Genomic DNA, 20,840 nt, shown 5'->3' with positions numbered 1-20,840 from the left:
GCGAGCGTGGGTGGGTGGGAACTTAAAAGGTAGGGCTTCGTCTCCCCCCCCCCCCTTTTACTATGACGGAAAGCGTGGGAGGGTAAGGGATTGGACGGACGAATCGGTAGGTGAATTGGAATCTCATTGGCTTATCTCTTACGCTTCAATGAACACTCATTGGCGGGATCAGAGGTGACGTCAGCAAGCATGCGCTATAAAAGTAAGAAATGAAAAAATGGGGCACGAGGAGTTTCGAGGATCGGGATGCTGTGATGTGTGAGGGAAGGGGGGTTCTCTGTGTGTATATCAGTGTTGTAAGGGTGGCCGTGGGGGGGCATTCCAATCGATTATGGGGGGGGGGGGAACGAAGGTATAGACGAAGCGTGTTGTTTAATCGATGAGCTTCTAATAGCGAGGGTTGGTGAGATGTGACTCGCTTACACCGTACACATAACACACACTAATGTGGGAGTTGTTTCTAATGGGTGGTGAGGATGAATTTAGTCTTTTTTTGTGCATGGGGGGAACCTTTGGTTATATGAGTAAGGGAATGTGCGAATAGTTGTTCGAGAGGTGGAGAATTTTCTCCCCTTTTCTCCATTAGGCAACGAACAAATAATAAATTGTTTCTCTTCCTTCGCTATAAGGATATAAAGATTTGATACAGTGTTGTGTAATTTTTGGCATAGGCCTACAGTAAAGAAGAGGCTTGATGCTTAATTGTTTTTTTACTATTTCAGTGCTGCCTTGAATGTATTCCTAAAAGAAATAATGTACATTAAAACCTCTCTTTTGCGGTCATCGACGGGGACAAAAGAAACCCCGTAAAAGAGGGGGTGACCGTTAATCAGTGGTTTTAGATGCATACGTTCATTATACAAGGGGAAATTATTATTCTGCCGTAAATGAAGGGTGACCGCATCTGAGGGTTTTCCGTTAAGACGAGATTTTCTGTATCTCCCTTTTGCTTGAGGAAATTAAAAAATCGGCTTCCCATAGATGTACACTCTTGAAAAAAGGTCGTTGAATAAAATAGGGGTTTCAGGCTATGAATACACAAATGATTTCTCCATGATTCAATGCTGCATGTGATTTCTATGCAATATTGAAAAAGTGATCAATTGCATTTTTCTTTGATTTAAATGAACGTATTGTGTCTTGTCAATATTATTGTGGATTCGTTATGAAAACACATGGGGGGGGGGGGGTGAGAATTCCTATACACATTTTGAAAATCAATGAAAAGTCAATCAACTCACATAAAAACGTGTAGTTCGTACTAAAATACAGTCGACTCCCTTTATAACGAACTCCAAGAGACCCGAGAAATCTCACTCCGTTATATCAAAATTTATCTATAAATGAATTCAAGGTTTTTACATTTTTCCTATGTAAACTTATCTGGGAGTTTTGAAAAGTGTTCGTTAAAACGGAATTTTCGCTATCACGGTATTCGACGGTATATGTTATGGCAAATAGTTTATTTTTATTTTTTTTTGATAAATTAAGAAAAAATAGTTCTCAAAATTTCACTCACGGCTAGTGCTGTGTCACAAAAACTCGACATAGCACACAAAATGCGACACAAACAACGCATAATTAATGTTTGTTGCAGTTTCTGTTGCATAAAACTACTACTACCACATTTAAATATGAACACCCTCTCATTCGTTTAAATGTAGTCAGAGATAAAAAAAAGAGGAGAAGGTACTTACATCGAATTGTGGTAGTTTTACGCATCGCAAATCGTAACAAACGTCAAGTATGAGCCGCTTGCGTCATATTTCATGCGCTATGTCGTCTTTTGTTGTACAGCTCCATTTGTGATTGAAATGTTGAACTTCTTTTGTTATTTACTGTACTTATAAAAAAAACTCGACGCCTTGATAAGTATTTTGGTGAACAAACCACACTTTTTTATGCAAAATTGACTAATTTTTGTATTAATTTTTCAAATGAGTCCAGGACTTTTCACCCGCTCTGTATAACAGAAGATTCTAAGGAATATTTATTTTATTGGCTCGTATTAGCATACAAAAATATTACTTCAAACACATTGTGAATACAAATGTATTTAATCTCTTCATATTATGCATCCAACACCGTTATCTCGTCTGTGTGACACTTAAATATATAGGATGGGCAAAAAAAGTACGTAGAAACTTTAAAAATGAATAAAAACCGGAAAAATCACCGAAATAAAAAACGGTTTGCAGGGTTAGCATCGCTAGGTCACGGGAATTTTTTTAAGCCAGGGGAAGAAAGCTAAAAAAACAGCCAATAGGTGAGCTGGCACAAGCACTCTTCGGTGGAAATATGCAAATGAGACGGTTATAAGAACTTGTGTGCTCAGTTCACCGTTGTGAACCGTGTACGTGGACATGCTGCAGTCTGCCGTTGCTGGATTTGTGACTCGCCTGCAATGTGTTATCCCCAGTGGTGGTGGTCATGTGGAACACATACTGCTGTGATAAACGATCTGGAGGCATTCTGTTCGTTATTTGCGTATCTTTTCTTTGACTTGTGTACGTCAGTGCCGCCTATCGGCTGTTTTTTGAGTTATTTTTCCCTGTCTTAAGAAAATCCCCGTGACCTATTGATGCTAACCCTGCAAACCGTTTTTTATTTCTATTTTTCCGGTTTTTATGAATTTTTAAAGTCTCTACGGACTTTTTGCCCACTCTGTAGTATCAAACTTTATTCTATATCCTCATTAAGAAATTCCAATTACTGCGATTAGTTCATAACAAAAGAACAAAAGTTTTACTTTTGAAATAATGACAAATGCTGCATAATACGGTACGCTATATCAACACAGTGGGCGCTATATCAATTCGTTTTACCAAAATTATGGTCAAAACAGAGTTGAACAATCGTTATTTTTTTCTTTCTCTCCCTATGTTTTTGTTCACGAGGCTTATTTTTGTTCTATTTCCCGCGAATTTTTTTTATTAACTTCCCCATGAAGGTCAATGAATTACTCCGTGAATGAATGCTCTTATGAATTTTGCCCAGGAATACTTTTTTTTTTTAAATTTCTTCATGAATTTTTCAGGATTTCTTCATGAATGTTCTTATGAACATCTTTCTGTTCATGAATTTTTGTTCGCGAGTTTCTGCTTACAGTTTTGTTCATCTACGAATTACTCTATGAATTGTTATCTATGACAATGATAATATCCTGTTGACGAGTTTCTACCTAAATTCATTTGTAAACGTTTTATTTAAGGGGCCTACACTTACTTTGTTATAATATCTGTATTTTTTTGATATGAATCACAACTTGTTGCGAATTTCTACATTTTTTTTTCATGATTTTGAAATCTTGATTTCTGTGAATTTCTTTTACACGAATTTCGACAGGTTTTTTACAATGAATTTTCAATTCACTTAATTTTTTCGTTGTTGAATTGAATTAATTTCTTCACTTTCTTTAACGATTTTCCTGTTAATTTCTCCAGTAATTAACAGGGAAATCGTTAAAGAAATTGAAGAAATTAATTCAATTCAATTCAAATTTTTCGAGAACTTCATTATTTTTTTGATTTCTCCCATGAGTTTTTCTTACAGTTCTGCTCATGATTTTTTAACACAAATTTCTGTGCAACAATTTTTCCAGTAATTTCCATTCATCGTTTTTCCTTCTCCGAGATTTTTTTGTTCATGAGCTTATTAACAAATTTCTTCTGCGAATCTCATCGTGAGTCCATCTTTGAACTCTCCCTTGTGATTCTCTCTCTTATGGTTTTATACGAGTTTCCTCTCAATAACTCTTCGATTCCTGAACCGGGCAACTTTTCAATTTAAATGCACCTCACTGTGCATTTCCACATAATGTTCCATGTGAGACACGATTCTCATTTTCTTCGCAGTTTCACCTTCCTTCAACTTTCCGAAAAAAAGCAGAGGTTAGAAAAATGCTCACCGAGGCTTGAAATTCGTCGGTATCGGTTCCTTTGAAAGCACTATAGAGATACTGAGATAGACATGATCCCAAATAACTTCAGTATTCATAGATCTTCCCACTTTTATTCTCTTCCTCAACCCTCATACTCTCAAAGAAAAAAGCTCTCAAACACACACAAAATCTCTCGGCACTTACTTTCGTATTGTATTTTGGACACATCGTGGAAAACTGTCGTGTACGTACATGGGGGAAAAAAAACTGACCCACGGGCGGAAGTTCTTTGAAAACGTCCGCAAAGAGTCTGTCGCGGAGGAAACTGACCACCCTGCCTCTCAGATATGTCCAACGAGTGGGACGGTGATCAACCCAGCGAAATAATTGTTCGGGCGTACCCCCACAAATGCTGTACATGCGAGGGATACCATGTGGTAGGCATGAGAGCCCGATGGTTATCCACTAGTATTCAAAGGATGGGATTGGGATTGCTTACTTAGATGGCGCCTTTCGGTGCCTTTTTTTGTGCATGGGGTGGTTTTTTTTAAGGATTTCTAGTTGTTCGTAGAACCGATATCCCCCCTTTCAATCGAGAAATGTAAATGCTTTTAGCGGTTTTTTCCTTCAGAAGTTCTGTTAATGACGGCGGCGGATTGAAACGTATTACGGGACTGTAGGATAAAGCTGCAAAATTTTTCGTGGTATGGATCTTCCGGGTGGTCAAGGGCGATATTTCACACTGATATTGTACCACTGCTGTCGTTATTGCAAACTAAACACCGACATTCGGAGACATTTGTTGCATACCTTGAAAACAGTGATATGGCGCCACATAAACACCTTCTGGCGCATGGCTGGGCTTGGTGCCTCACTAGTCACATTCAAGATTCACGTATGAAGATTCTATACGAAAAAAAGAAACCTCGTGACACGATTTAATTCATTTATTTCCCATACGCTTCTTGGCCTCTGCCAAATATAATGTAAGAATAATATTGCAACATCAATAAATAAAATCACGTTTAACGAGACACGATGTGTCCGCTTAACAAGTCTAAGGGCTCCAACAAGGCTGGAGTCCTCATGGTCTCATAATTATGCTAATGTTATTGTTAATAAGGTGCTCAACGTTTTGGAGAGTGAGAGCATTGGTATGGAAACGTGTCGTGGACCGCTTGAGTGATCTGTACGTGTCCCGCGAGGAATTTAAGTAAAAAAATGTGTTCCGAGTCACTTAAATGATCTGGAAGTGTGTCAAGATGGCTTAAGCGATCCGTAAAAACGCCCCAGCCACTTGAGTGAATTGTAAATGCGTCATAAGTCATTATATGAACTAGGAGCGTGCCGCGGACCATTTAAGTAGGCTAATTTGCAAATGAATTGAGTCACTTAAGTGAACTGGAGTAGTTCCGCGGGTCGCTCAAGTGATTTGGAAAGGTTCTTGGGTTTACCTAGGTGTTCTGTATATGTGCCTTGGGCAGCTTAAATGATCTGGAAATGTGGCGCGAGTCACTGGCCACTTAAGTGATTTGATAATTTGAATCTGTGGATAGACGTTTCAAAGGCCCCTTCTGACTATGACTGTTTCCAGTCATTCTCCTCGGGCCTCGGGGAAGCAATAATTTATGGCTTCCAACCACAAAGGCCATAAAATAATGACGGAATGGGAGGTTTTCTCCCCCACCCAGCGTCTTCCTTTGAAATTTCCGCAAAAGTAGAAGTAGTGATTCCGGCTGTGGTTGCCGATAGCATTTAGCGGTTTGCAGTTTAAAGGCCCAGTCCCACGATTCTTGGTACGTGACGCAGGGTAAGATAATTAAAGTAAAAATAATAACAAGTCTTTGTTGGACATAAACCACAAAAACCACAGCCGGCGTGAAGGAAATCCCCTACTTGTTCGGAACAAACACACGCCGGCTGTGGTTTTTGCGGTGTTATGTGCAACAAAGACTTTTTATTATCTTTTACTTCAATTACCTTACCCTGCGTCGAGTACCAAGAATCGTGGGACAGGCCTTTATTATGTCCAACAAATACTTTTTATTATCTTTTACCTTAATTACCTTACCCTGGGTCAAGACCCAGTCATACTGAGATGCGGCGTTTAGGGATCTTCCGGAGGATTTATCCGAAGGAAGTAATAGCTAATGGTTGGGTCATATTGCATATTGCGATGGTTTCTTGCTTCCTTGGTGTTTGATCGATTCAATTATCTGTACTCTAATCCACAACTTCATGCATAGGTTTCGGCCTACGCTGTAACATGAATAAATAAAATCACGTTGAATGACAAGTCTCTGTTCCATTACATAAATGACTCTCACAGCAGGCCTTAGGGCTCGAGCAAAGCCTGATTTTTAATTTATGAATTGAAGCTGATCATGCTTCATGATTAGAAATGCATTAATTTCGCAAAAAACAAGAAAAGAAAAAATCCCAAATCAAAAATTTTGCATCCATTCACAAAAATATGTTTCAATTTTTTTGGCATTCCCCTACAAAATATTTTTGAAATCAAAGGTTTTGCGTTCATCCACAAAAATATTTGTCAAATCAAAAATTTGGCATTCATTCTTCGAAAACGAACTAATGACACAATTATTGTTATAATTAGTAATTACAAGGACAAGTATTAAAATAGATCCTACTTAGTTAAAGTGCTCAGAAAGATTGGTATGTATTTCTGCTTCAAAAGGTATGGATTATCAAGATTTTGCAGAAAAATGGTAAAAGTCATATGTTCGCATGTATGGCATAAAAATTCGCAAATATTGCACTTATCGTATCTATTTTGTAAACGTTGCTTTTGAAACTGTACAATGGATTCCCTCAAAATCTGTAAAAAGGTTGAAGAAAGGGCTTTTTTTTGGGGGGTAGGCCTATGTGAGCAGGCTTATAAGAAGAAATTATAAATAAAATATTTTTGTCTTCAGTGTTTGATCAAATAATCTTAGAATAGGAGTTGTATCTACTTTTTTGTCAGAAATCTCAAGTTATCATTTCCCATAGAATCTTTCTCTTTGTACTATCCTTCAAACCCCTACCGAAAAATTCATGCCTGAAAGATACAAGAAAATGCAAAATAAATCGAGCACCGAAGAGAGGAGCAAAGAAAATACTTCGCTAAATTACATAGTGTCTGCATATAGCGGCCCCCGCCAACCCTGTATTTTCCCGCGTTAACATATTTACGATGCGGGGGTTCAAAATTGAAGAGGCAGTTGCTTTTGTCTAAGCACTGTCATAACTTGTCCTCACCGATATATCTGAGAATGTCTCATCTCTTATCGACTGGACGGCGCCCAGCAATGAATATTTTTTTTGCTGTAGCGTACAATGTCCAGCTATTTTATCTAGACGTGTCTATAGTCTTTTATCCAATATATACACACGGGGAGAAAAACTTGAATTTTTGTTCAAAATATTTCTAATACTCGATATTGTATAGGTCCTTTAAAAAGTTGTCGGGGGTTTTTTGTAGGTACATTTTTCGGCTGGTGTTTCTTTCCCCCTACATCAAAAATAAATCCTTGTTTAGCATCAAAACGTTTACGGATATCCTCATAACGGATACCCCGCTTAAACGGATGAAATCCTCCGCCATCACAATTTCTCCCAGTGTTAAAGTTCCCCGCTTGATAATTTCAACGACTTCCTCCCCCCGCTTGAAATCGTATCGGTAGGCCGGCCCACTGGCCTCTAAGTATTCAAGTTGTCTTCAATATACGTACATTTAATTATTTTATTTTTGTTCTATAATTAGCTAATCGAGGGCGCTAACTTTCTTAATGAAAGGTAAAATCTTAGGTATTGTGATCATTATAAAATGAATTATAATTTTCATTTTTGATATTTGATTTATTCGAGAAGCTTTATTAATACTGATTCTTCATCAGTTTTCAATATACAAACTATACAAACGTTGCAAAATGACAATTGAATTGTTATCCGCATAATCGGATATTGTGTGCTGTTGATATACGATTAAGCGGGGCCGACTGTATATGAATAAATAAATTAGTTGGCGAGAAAATTATTTTGTGGCAACATGTGTGTGTGAGAGAGAGAGAGAGAGAGAAAGGTAAATCTACTGAGATGTGAAGTCTGGCGTTAATCTTAAAGGTGTTAGTGTGTTTTGAATACCTTTACATTGTCCAATATGGCTGATCAGACGTCACATTGTAGGCACGATTTTAATTACCGGAAAAAAGGTAATATTTCGAACCTTTATCAATATTTATTAAGTCTATGGAGATTATATGCTTTAAGAGTGAATCAGCAGCATTTCCGTCAGATTAATGAATTTTTAAATCCAGGAATTAAAATCTAGAAGACGAGAGTATAAGAGTAGATGACCATCCAAAAGGTTGAAACATACATACGTCAGCAACCACCCTTTATGAAAATATGAGTTAGGATTCAGAGGGGCAGAGCTGATGACGACATTTTGCTGACAAGGGGGAGGAGGGAGTCATCGTTTTGCTGATTTTTGCTGATAGGGGGGGGGGTCAAAAATGGCTAAAAATTTCCTTACGTAATACTTGAACGGCCCCTAACCTGGTAGTGGCTCCTGGAACATCACTTTTTCCTGGGGGTCCATGATGCTGTTAAGACAGCGCTAGGCTCAGAAAATTTGGGACACCATAAGAAAATGAAATTGTGTTCACTAAAAATAATTCGTTAATGCTCAAATATCTAGATCAGGGGTTCTTAACCTTTCGTGTTCCACGGACCCTCTGTGCCAATAATATGAAGGCAACGTACCCGACAAAATAATCTCAAATGTCATATATAGCAGTGTTTCTCAAACTTTTTCAGCCCATGGCCCCCTTTAGACCATATTTTCTTTCCGTGGCGACCAAGGGCCCCTCTACCTCCCATCCAAGAGCAAGATGTTTCATGGACAGCTCCGCTGTATTCTAAAAGAAATCACATTTTTTTCCCTTACCATATTTCACTTGATAGCTTTATTTCTTTTTACAGCATTCCCCCTTCACCGCTTGTCTTGGCTCACCTTTCATCTTATTTGCACCAGCGGCCCCCTTTGAATATCCCAGGACCACTAGGGGGGGGCATATGGCCCCAGGTTGAGAACCACTGATTTATAGTAATTGATTAATTGTTTTCTCATCTTAACTACGGCCCCCTGAAATTCCTCCAACGACTCCTAATGAGTCCGTTGACCTATGGGTAACCTTTGATAGAAAAGAAAATCAATTTCATATTGCAACTTTCTACTGTGAAAGCATTTTTCGCACATACAAAATGCTTAAGGACTTGTTAAAGACCTCATAAGAGGACCTATAACAGGTCCTTTTATTCCTTCCCGAATAAAAAGTAACTATTACGTAAAAGAGAAAATATTTACCCAATACCCTAGTTCTTAACCTTTTCTCGACCAAATACCTTTTCTTGACCTCTGGCGTTTCACTAACCATTCGTATCAACAATATGGAGTGTGCGGACACTTGTGTCAATTATAAGAATATAGATAAATTAATTATAAAGCTCAAGGGCCCCTTGAAATCTCTCCAACGACTCCCAAGGGGTCCGTGAACCCCTGATTACAGAGACCCTCATCTGGATAATAGAAAGAAAATCCATTTCATTTGCGAACTTTCTTCAGTGAAAGCATATTTCACACGTAAAAAATCTTAAGGACCTGTTAGAGACATCATACGAGGACTTTGTTCCCGAATAAAAAAGTCACTGTATATTAAAGAGAAACATTTACTTAATACTATAATCCCTAGTTCTTAACCGAATGGTAAAAAAGGCAAAGAAAAAAAAAGTCAGTGTTAGTCCTTAACGTTCTTGACTTATACTTTCATCGTGAGAAGAGAGAGCGAGAGCACAGTACTAGACTTCCTATTCCTTTCATTATAACAGTCGTAAAACGTAACAAAAATACATATAAATACAATAATATTCTTATGGGAAACCTTGATTTTGTAAAGTTAGGTTGAATGTACTCGAACTAACCACACGCTGTGGGCCCCATAGCTCCTCGTCTAAATAGAGACGAATCTTTATTATACAAAAATCTCGAAAGAAAAACGGGAGTTATATAGAAAAGGAAAGAAATCATTTAAAATTGCGATGCTCGTACATTGAAGACGGGGGTCCCCACGATTCACTCCACGTCCACCAGTCAAATAATACCATGGGGGGTCTTCAGGCCCTCCCTATCGACTCCGCCCTTTTTTTTAAGGAGTCCCCCCCCCCCATCCCGCGTGACGTCATGTATGAGAGGAGAGAGAGAGAGAGAGAGAAGGGGGAACGGGACCCCCCTCACACACACTCACGCACACACAAGCACGAGGCAGCTAAAGTGCATGGCGGCGGTGGTTAAACAGTAGCCGACTTTTCACGGAGGAAGAGCGAAGGGCCATTTTCTTGCTCCGATCCGTTCAAATTCATCGGAAAAAATTTTGATTAATTTTTTTTAATTTTTTTGAAAAAATTTGATGGTTTTTTTTTAGGAATTTTCTGAATTTTCGCTGATTTTTTTTTTTTCTTGTTCGTCCTCCACGTGAGAATTTCGAGTTCTGATTTCATTTTGTTTTGAAATTCGGTATTTCGATAAGAAATAAAGTGAAAGAAAAATTGTTGAAGGAGGACTTGTTTTGAAGTGAATTTTTTTTATAAGATTTAAAAATTGAAGAATTATTGGACTTTATTCGCTACGGGGACCGCTTTTCTACTTGGATGGTTTGCCGGCAGAACGCCGAATCTCTCGCCGAGGAAACCGGCCCGCACTCCGCGTATTTCCCTTTCGTGCCACGAAGGTAAGAGTGTCTTTGTCTGTTTTTCAACGTTACGGCCGATGTCCGAAATGACCATACTTCGGACATTGGCCGTGACAAATATATACTTACATCTTTGACTTTATCAACGATGTTGTCATTTTAATGTATCGGTATTAATGCGTTTGAATTAAGATCGGACATAATATTCAAAATTTTCGTTGATTTTATACTTCGAAATACAGTGAAACCTCGCTACAACAATACTCGATATAACGATAAATCCTCTACAACGACTTTTTTTTTCAAATCTTGTTTGGAATTGCCTATAGTCCAATGTTAAACTTCTTCATACTTAAACTTCTTCAAACTTCTTCATAAATCCCTCTATAACGATAATTTAGATTTTTGAAATATACATACATATAATACAATATGTTTTTTAATAATTATCTCGAATTCATTTTTAATTTAATTTTAACTTCGTCACTTTTCTTCGTTATTCTAAAGGTGTCTGATGACATCGGTGAATTTACTCCACAGTATCACCGAAAGCGCTAAAGAATTTAGCGCTGTTGCAACTTTCTGTGTAAGACACAAAAGTGGATTGCGGTAAACAACTTTACAGGAGCAATGCATGCAACTGAATTTTATTGATCAAGTAATCAATTACAATTTTTTATGGCGAATAAATGCATAGAAGCACATTTTCTGATGGTACAAACGATGCCGATTTAGAAAACATGACAACTCTAGCATAAATTTGATGGCATGTGATGATAATGTTGATATATTTTCGTTACATTTTCTTGGTTCGCTGAGTAATTACATCGGGTTTCAAAGCACAGTATTTTACTTTGAAATGTTGAGTGTACCACGATGTTCATTTTATATCGCATGATAATCCGTAAAATTAACTTATCTGGGTTGCTTGGTTATACTGAACTCTGGACAATGTGAGAAAATGTTATCGGGCTAATTTTTCAATTATCAGTATCACTTCTTTGCATGGACTTTTATTTTACAATTTAAAATTTATCTTGTTCAAAAATTTTCACTATGGTAATTTGTAATTTAAAAAAAAATCGTATTTTCTATTTAAAATTCACTATTAGTTTCTATTCACTATAGCGCGATCAATAATGTAAAAAATAAATTAAAATATTAATTCTTAAATTATAGTTCTTTTCTAGTGTCAATTAAATGTATTACTATTATTCGATTTTTTTTTTTCATCAGCTATACGGTACATTTGAAGGTAAAACTAAACTGAAATCAATTATGCTCGTATGACTGAGGAAATTGTTGTGGAAAAATCATTTTGTTGAGGAATACATAGTTGAAAAATCCTTATTGTTGATCGTTTTAACAAAAAATTAGTATGGTTAAGGAATGCATTGTTGAAAAGTCAGTAGGCCTATTGTTGGGAAATGCACTGGTGAAAAAAGAAATCAGTATCGTTGAGAAATGCATTGCTGAAAAAAGTGTTGTTGAGGAACGCATTGTTAAAAAAAACGGCATTGTTGAGAAATGATTTGTAGAAAAACTGGAAGGATTATTGGTAAAATCATCGGTGTATTTTGAGCTATCCGGAGCGCAAAAAGTTATTGTTTTATGATACATATTGAATAATGTGTATTTAAATATTTCTTTTTTGTCACATTGTACTTTACTAAATTTTGTTTCGATTAGTAAGTGTTAATATGAGGTTCATAGTTGGGCATAGTTTTACATGATATAGTTGAATGCAAAAAGTGAGATTTTATCATATATCCATTTACACTTTGGAAAATAGATGTGTACGTTTCTTGCGCAATTCTCACCGAATTTAATGACTGCAAAACATCGCAAAAATTTGTCAGTGTTGATGCAAACGAAAAATAATCATTATAACTAATTATTATTGTAATTATCTTGGCATATATTATTATTGTTATGGTAATTTAGAATCGTTACCCGAATGAGTATTGAGTGTTGTCAATTAGTGAATTCAAATCGTTATGAAGTGGAATGCGTTTGCAAATGTTGATGTGTAAAATGGCATTTCGTCAAATGCCATTAATTAAAAGAAAAATTGCCGTTTCATCAGCGAATATTTCGTTCTAATTTATTGATGAAATTTAATCTAATTTATTGATGAAATTTAATCTAATTTATTGTTGAAACTAATCAGAACATTTAACTTTTTAAACGCGGTAATATATATCATTATTCATGAAAAATTGCTGCAGTAGAAAAACATGATTGCTTGCAGATTTGTTTGACGAGTATTTTTATGAAATTTCAAATTTCTATATTTTGAATTGCACGTGTTCTAAATGAAGAAGAACGGTCTTATCCTTTGTTAAAAACATCGTACTTTGGATAACACCGAATACCCAAAAACACGTTAATATTTTATACAGCTCTATGTAATACCAAATTAATCAGAAATATTTCAAGAGCATTCGATGTGAAATATATCATGTTGAAATATTGCCATCAATTTATTTAAATTTTCTTTTTTTAGTGTCATTAACGCGCCTCCTTTCTTCAAGATAATCATAATTCTTTTATAAAATGACTTAATATTGGACTATTTGAGATTTCATCATGACGGTCCAAGAAGATACTATGATATTTGAAGCCGTAAATTATACAATTGATTATAATCAATTTAAAGATCGATCGATTATGTAGATAAAAATAAACAAATATGCATTGTCTTTTCAGAGATCTCAGTATTCCTGGACATCAGGCAACGCCCCTGGCTCTGCCAGGCTCGGCGCTCTTCCAAGGGCACTGCCGGACGGACAGCTCGGACGACGCCATGCCACACAAAGGTCAGAAATTTGCATTTAAAAGCATTGCATACATTTTTTCATACTTTTAATCACGTGTGTCATTCAGTTTTTTTTAATATGTGCTAAAATGCATTCAAGCGTAATTTTAAGCATTAAAATATTTCATTTAAACATTTTTCCGATGCCATCCAAGTCTGAAATATATTCGAATTTTTGACAAATGTTTTTTAAAATTTGAAGAAAATATATGAAAGAAAAAGATTTATTTCAGCGACATAACGTACGCTTAGGTGTTAGTGCATTTTGATAATTTAAATCAGCATTTCATCAGCGTTTCTCAAATGTTTGCAGTAAAATGTAGGCAGCGTGGCCCAACTCTTTGGGGGTACAGTGCTTATATCTCACCCCCCCCATGGGAGCGAGCGTGGGCCATGTCTGGCTTTACAGTAAAATGTTAAAATGTGTGAAACAATTATACGGACCCACTGTGGACATGCGCGAACATTACTAATCCCGATGGAATACAACTGAATAACTCTCATTGTATTATAATTAAATTTACAACTCTTTCTGCGGCTGAGAAACGCTGGTTTACCTAATTCGTATGAAGACCACGTTGTTGAGTAACAGCCATTGTGTAGCCATCAATAAAAATCTTGAGGTTGCATTGGGTTGCATGAGTCGGTAACCGTTGTGATTTCGATTGCACCGTTCATTTTGTGCTTCCAAATTCACGGTACAGAATTGTTGTAAATAGTACAGTAGCCAACAGCATTTCAATACCATCAGAAATATCTGGTGTTACAAGGGTTAATTCAATTTTTGCAATCACAGCCCCACAAGGATAGGCATTGAGAACGCCGCTCGTACATGCATTGTTGAGGGGGAGCGCCAATAACTCAATCCATTTAAAATTTACAGTATTTTTACAATTTTCAAAAAATATATTTACATTCACCGATATCCATTTTTGTCACACTTTTCAAATTAATCACATACCAAATATGAAGTAAAATTGTTAGATATGTTCATTGTAATATTAAATACATAAATATTGAAGAAATATAAAAAAATCAAATTATTAAATTATTTTAATTAAATTAATTAAATTAATTTAATAATCATTATAGGCCTACTATATATGGATATTTTAAAGATTGTTTTCTCATCAAAATTTAAAAAAAACAAGAAAGAGGAAACAATAAATGATATGTTGATTATATGCATTGTTGAGATGAAATGTTGAGTTAATTGATTAACTCAATCCATTTAGAATTTGCATTATTGTTATCAAGAGTTATCTTCAAAGAGCATTGTTACATAAACCATTATCCAATTTCATCACACCTTTCTAATTAATCGCATATCGAATATGAAGTCAAATTGCTAAATATGCTAACTATAATACTAAAGACAAAAATATTAAAGTAGTTAAAAAAATCAAATAATTAAATTGTAAAAAAGCAGATAATTAAATCATAAAATAAATTAGATTATTAAATTATAAAAAATAAAATTAATTAATCATCATTCATAATAGGCCTGCTGTACATGAATATTTTAAGGAATAATTTGTCATCAAAATTAAAAATAGAAGAAAGAGAAACAACGCATTGTTGAAATGAAGCGTCAATAGCTCAATCCACTTAGATTTTACAATATCGTTATCAGGAATTATCTCCAGAAAGCATTGTTACATTAACCGCGGTATCCATTTTCTTCAGACTTTTTTTTAATTAATCGCATTCCGAGTGTGAAGTAAAATTGTTAAATATGTTTAATGTAATACTGTACTATTAAAATAATAATAATTAATTATTTCCGTCCCTTCACGCATTTTGTTTAATCTACAGTCGTGTTAAAACACAATTTCAATCGAAACAAAGAATAAAAAATCAAGATATCCTCTCCGATATAATTATATCATCTAATACCATCTCCGGAAACACACGCGAAATAATTATAATCATGACGAAGAGGGCGGGAGGGAGGGAGAAGAAAAATTATCTAAATCTTAAATCTTTATAAAATTCACGGAAGAAAAAGAGCTAGATAATAATAATTAACATAAATATTTAATTTCCCTTAGGACTGAATAATTAATTATATTTTTTTTATCTCCTTTTTATCTCTCAGAAATATTTTCCTTAGATTAAAATCTACAAAAAATAAATAAATAAAATAACAAGGAAACGAAATTTATTCGATTTAAATTTCGATTTAATTAATTATTTTACCTATTTGAATATTCTTTTTGATTATCTTTCCCATGATAAAAAATTATTATTTATCTTTTTCTAGGGGGGAAAAACCAATTTATTTACTTATTTTAATAAAAAATGTTATCATTTTTTTGGTGGATTTCATGAATATCAGTGAATTCATTAATCTCATGATCTTATCTCAGAGATTTAATTAATGATAATTCTTTTTTTTTTTGTTTGTATGTATATATATATCGAAATATAATTTGAATATTAATTATTTACGTATTCAAATCAACATTATTATTTTTTTGTAAATATATGTGTTTACTATTTACCATTTCAATTGAGTTTTTATCAGGTTTTCATAATAAAAAGATATTTGTTTTTAAATTTTAATGAGTGTTATACCCCTGAGTATTATTTATGTTTAGGAATTCGAATTGCGAAGATTTCTGACACTATAATTTTATATTTAATATTGAATTAAATTTATTTAACTAAGTTGAAATGAATGTGCCATTTATGTGTGTTGTGTAATACAGTTGGTACTCCTTAAGACGATGTCGAAGGAACACCGAAAACATTTCGTTCTAACCGAATTCTGTGTTAACCGACGAATCAGCGATTCGACGTCAACGTGAAATATATCTGTTACGCGGTGAACGTGATATAAATCCGGTTATTATACGTAGCAGCCAATGCATATTTACCGAGAATTTTGGTAAATTTGATAAATTTCCCTAAATTGATCACTTTTAAAAGGCGATTATGCATAGCATTCAAGCGTCGTTGGTTAATTTAATGAGTATTAAAAAATTATCACTTTCACTGGTGATTATGAATTTTACCTAAGCGTCGCGTCGTTGGTTAACATGATAAATTATACTATATGATGTTCTTTTCGTGATATTTCATTCATGTGACATTATATCGGGGGGTCCAACAAAATTCATCATACATACCAGACTCGTTTGGAATTCTTTTCATATTATTATCGAATTCACCAATTTCACTAGGGTATTATGCATAATCACAGATAAAAGCGATAAATTTTAAGTATTTATCAAATTTACCAACGACGCTTGGGTGTTATGTATATTCACCAGTGAAAGTAATAAATTTATCAAACGTACCAAGACTCTTGGTAAATATCCATAATAACCCAGTTTTTCTGTATAATAACCGATTTATCACATTTACCGTAACATATCTGATGCATATTTCGCAAGTTCGGCATAATGAGGTTCGACTGTTTCAGTGTTAGGATGCATGTAGCTGTGATTCCCAACCTGTGTGCCGTGAGATCAGCCAGGTATTTCGTAGATATTATGAGGATTAAACTATAATGATCAATAATAGGCCTGTGATTCCAAATTCATGGCAATATAGTGGTGCAAGTGCGTTGGGGGCAGATATGTCACGAGAGGTACTAAATTTCAGAAAGATGCAGCAAATGTAAATTGTTCATGGAATCCACGGTATGCGACAGTGGTTCTCGAACTTTTGCCCCCACGGCTCCCTCGCTTAATCCATGGGTTCCCCAGAATAGTTTGAAAAATGGCCACTCTCCTCAAAAAACATTGAATAGGCAATCATCAAAGTCAACAGCTTGTGGCGACGCCCTTGACGAAAGTTGGCGATACCATTAGTACTCGGTGATAGGAAATGCTACTCTCACATTTACCGACAGACCAGTCACGACCCAGGCTCTGTCCCTCCAGGGATATAAGCCTTTTACCCTTGCGGGTTGGGTTCCCACATTTACCGTAACATATATAGTTTGAGAGTTTCAAGTGTATTCGAATCCTACAAAATATATTAATCTAATGTAAATTTTAATTAATTAATTTTAATTAAATTCAGTGGAACATCTCAACTTATATTCGTATTAAATTCATTCCATGAATTAATTTCGTATCTATAAAATCTAGTACTTGGAAGCGAATTTCAAAAAAATGTGAAATTTTTGAAATCAGTTTTTCCCTATTCCAGAATCCGACTGTCACTAATACTTCGGTACAACGTCGATCGCTTTAAACGTCGCCAACCTAGATCCCTGAAAGCATAATTAGCGAAATGCACGCTTCTTACGACGTCTAAACTAGTTATTAAACTAGCATAATTATAACAATGAACTAGCATAATTATAACAATAAGCTAGCATAATTAGCTACAAGCACATTATATTAGCATAATTAAACTTCTAATTAGCATAGTAGGATATAGATACAGCACTATGTATTCTATACAGAATGAAAATGGGGGAGAGGCTGCTTCTTACGACAAGTTATCAACATGGACCAGTATAGAGTGGCGAGAGAACTCTTCCGTTGAATGAGATTTACCCCTCGTTAGCCAAATGTTTGTTCTGCGTCTGCTGCATTTTCACCAAATATCTTTTTTCAGTCTGGGACGTCTTAACAATATTATGTGCCCCAGGGGCCAAGAAAAGCACGGAGGCCTCTTACAAGTTCGCAAAATTGATGTTAATGCTTTGCAAACTCATCAGATGCACTTCATACTCCACGAGGATTCCAGGTTTTGCTAGGGTGAGCCCGTGCGTCAAGACGGGCCTGCCAATAATAACTAGAACAAAATCTTGCTTACACTTCAAGCAATTTTCGAATTTGTATCACATCAACATAAAATCAATTTACGCAAAAGAAAATATTGGGCCTCTTAAATGTGAAATTTTGGTTTTACGAGGTCCCGGATCAAATCCGGGACCGTTTAAATCCGTCTCTGCAGCTAATAACCAACCAAAAAAGCTTTTGAAACTCATCATCAAATAGTAAAACAATGCATAGTCGCAATAGACTGTTTATGCCTAAGTGCGAGGAATACTGAGAATTTGATCTCAAATTTAATTTTTTTTTATCTCACATTGTGTTCATCTATTTCTCTGAATTTCAGAGATATAAATAAATTTTTATGCGTAACCTGCATTTACTACTCAAATCTTTTATGGAAAGACAAAATAACATAAAAATATAATCTAAACGACTATGACTTGGTAAAAATCCATTGCGTCATTCAAATATATTAAATTATTGCATCAATTGTGTGTGTGATAATTCGATTACTTTCCAGTTCTTTCACGAATTTTGTATGAAGTAATGTAAGTTAAATAAGTTATTATTAAAACCACACAGATACAGAATCTGAAGCAACAACATTATATTTTTATATTGCTTCTTAGATGGCGTTTCTCATTTGGGAAATTGTAGAGAAAAACCCATGTTGTGTCCTGACGGTTAGAAGCTGCAATATCCATATCGATATAAACCGAACAAACCACTTGGTTTTTATAAATTTAGAAAAATCGATCGAATTTTCGCACGAATATGCGGCTATAACAAAATAAATTTGGATGTTATGTTACGACAAACAAATATATAGTAGTTTCGGCTAAATTGACACTTTTCGATTAGGAGCTAAGATATGCAAGTTAATTTACAACGATTTCCCCATAAATAAAAGCGATAAATAACCACTTACATATAAATTTGCATAGTACAGTTCAATGTATTCTATGCAGAATACAGTGCAACAAAGTGTAGCCTTTGTCCCGCCCAAAGTGGCGAGATCTCGTGCATCGAATAGCTTTACCTGCTCGTGAAATACACACTGCTCAAAACAGTTAGGAGGGATACGTATTATTCATTCAAATTTAATAAATTTGCTTATTTAAATTTACTAAAATTTAATTGATGATTAACTCGTGACATAACTGCGTGGTGTGTTTGTGAGTACCTAACAATGTTCTTTACCAATATCTGATCTATTGAAGAGAGAATGTTGAAAAAAAATCACAATATTAAATAAAAACTGTATTTTCTCTAATTGTGTTGAGCAGTGTATTTGCTCGCTCTTGCGGCATTTTTTCATCCAATATTTTTTACCAATTTAACAAATTATGGGCTCCCATAGGACAAAAAAAAATGCCTTCCCAGAACGGCTCTTAAAAATCGCACCTAAAGCTTGTACTTTGCAAGCTCATCAGATGTACTTCATTACACAGAGAGGATTCCCACGCGTGAAAAGACGACCTATAGTAACTACTATCAAGCTTATTAATAGTAAGTAGCATTTAAACCTTGCTTACACTTCAAGCAATTTTCGAATTCGCATTATATATTTATATGCATGAAAAATATCCATTTACCAGTTAATAATGTAAAACGCATCATCCAGTGTGTTAAGACGATCGGGTGCTTCCTCATGTATTGCGCTAAATTTTCGAGATTTCAATCAGGCAATTTCATAAAACACATGGCTAACTTCCATGTGCATCATACATATTTTTAGCCGTCACCACTTCACATATGTATGTATAATCAAAGAAAACAAATTGATATAAAAAAATGTAACGTAAGAAAAATTAGCTCGATAAAAATTCATTGCATCATTAAAATGTATTAACGTATATGTAAATACATTTATACCCATCACGTGAATTCACCAGCCTTCATGAAATGTGGAGAAATAAAATTGTTGAACGAGTACTTGGATATAACGAAATTGCTCTAAAAGAAAATCGGTAGATGTCACTTTCTCGTTTGAGGCTTTGATACGCTATTTAAATTACAATAATTTCCGCTAAATTATATTAATAAAAAATGAATTTGCATCGTAAAAGCTCACTGTACAATGCATTTTGTGCTAAATATAAGTTTCCCCCCTTCCCCTACAAGTACAATCCACAATAAGCTTATAGTAGACTTGCTACAAGGTATTGACTTGAACCCAAACAAAAAAGCATTCGGGGTTTTATTTGAGTTCTTTAAATTCTTGATTTCATTGAGAATTTAACTTACTTTTTCTTATGAACTTTTTTTTGGTTCTTTGGAAGTATGTGTTGACGTAAAAAGCTTTGATTATCACATTGAAAAAACAAATCCCTAGACATTTTTCGAAATCTTGAAAAATTGAAAGAATTTTCAGACGCGTATATGCGGTTATAACGAAATTCATGTCATAAATTTGGATATTATGTTCTTATAACGAAAGGGGAAAAAAATTAGTTGAAGACTTTTTTGGGTAGGTGGCACTTCTCTATAAGCTTAGATATGCAAGTTAAATTACAATAATTTCTGGTAAATAAGCTGCACTCATATTTCATTCAATGGCGGAAGAAAACCTCATCACATTATCTCTCGAGAGAAATAACATCAGATTCAATACTAAAAACAAAATTGTTGGTCATTTATTTAACTTACCG

General features: G+C 34.9%; 1 protein-coding gene across 4 annotated transcripts in view; it reads left to right on the top strand.

The window, feature by feature from the left end:
- LOC149084458 (paired box protein Pax-6-like) overlaps positions 1-20,840 on the top strand; it is a 134,295-nt gene that overhangs the window by 35,783 nt on the left and 77,672 nt on the right. For 3 of the 4 annotated variants that reach the window (XM_089234865.1, XM_089234867.1, XM_089234863.1), the window contains exons 1-2: positions 10,243-10,671; positions 13,342-13,451. In XM_089234865.1, coding sequence (XP_089090991.1) covers positions 10,592-10,671; positions 13,342-13,451 — 190 coding nt within the window. In that variant the 5' untranslated portion in view covers positions 10,243-10,591. Of the gene's footprint in view, positions 1-10,242; positions 10,672-13,341; positions 13,452-20,840 lie in introns of those variants that run through there. The other variant, XM_089234866.1, reaches the window with a different exon arrangement.

This window comes from Pholcus phalangioides, unplaced genomic scaffold (genome assembly GCF_987345545.1).
Source record: "Pholcus phalangioides strain wild (caught in Gottingen) unplaced genomic scaffold, Ppha-v1.0 ptg000008l_1, whole genome shotgun sequence".
NCBI classification, from domain to species: Eukaryota; Metazoa; Arthropoda; class Arachnida; order Araneae; family Pholcidae; genus Pholcus; species Pholcus phalangioides.
Note: the sequence above shows the minus strand (reverse complement) of the source record. Positions and strands in the feature narration are given on the sequence as shown.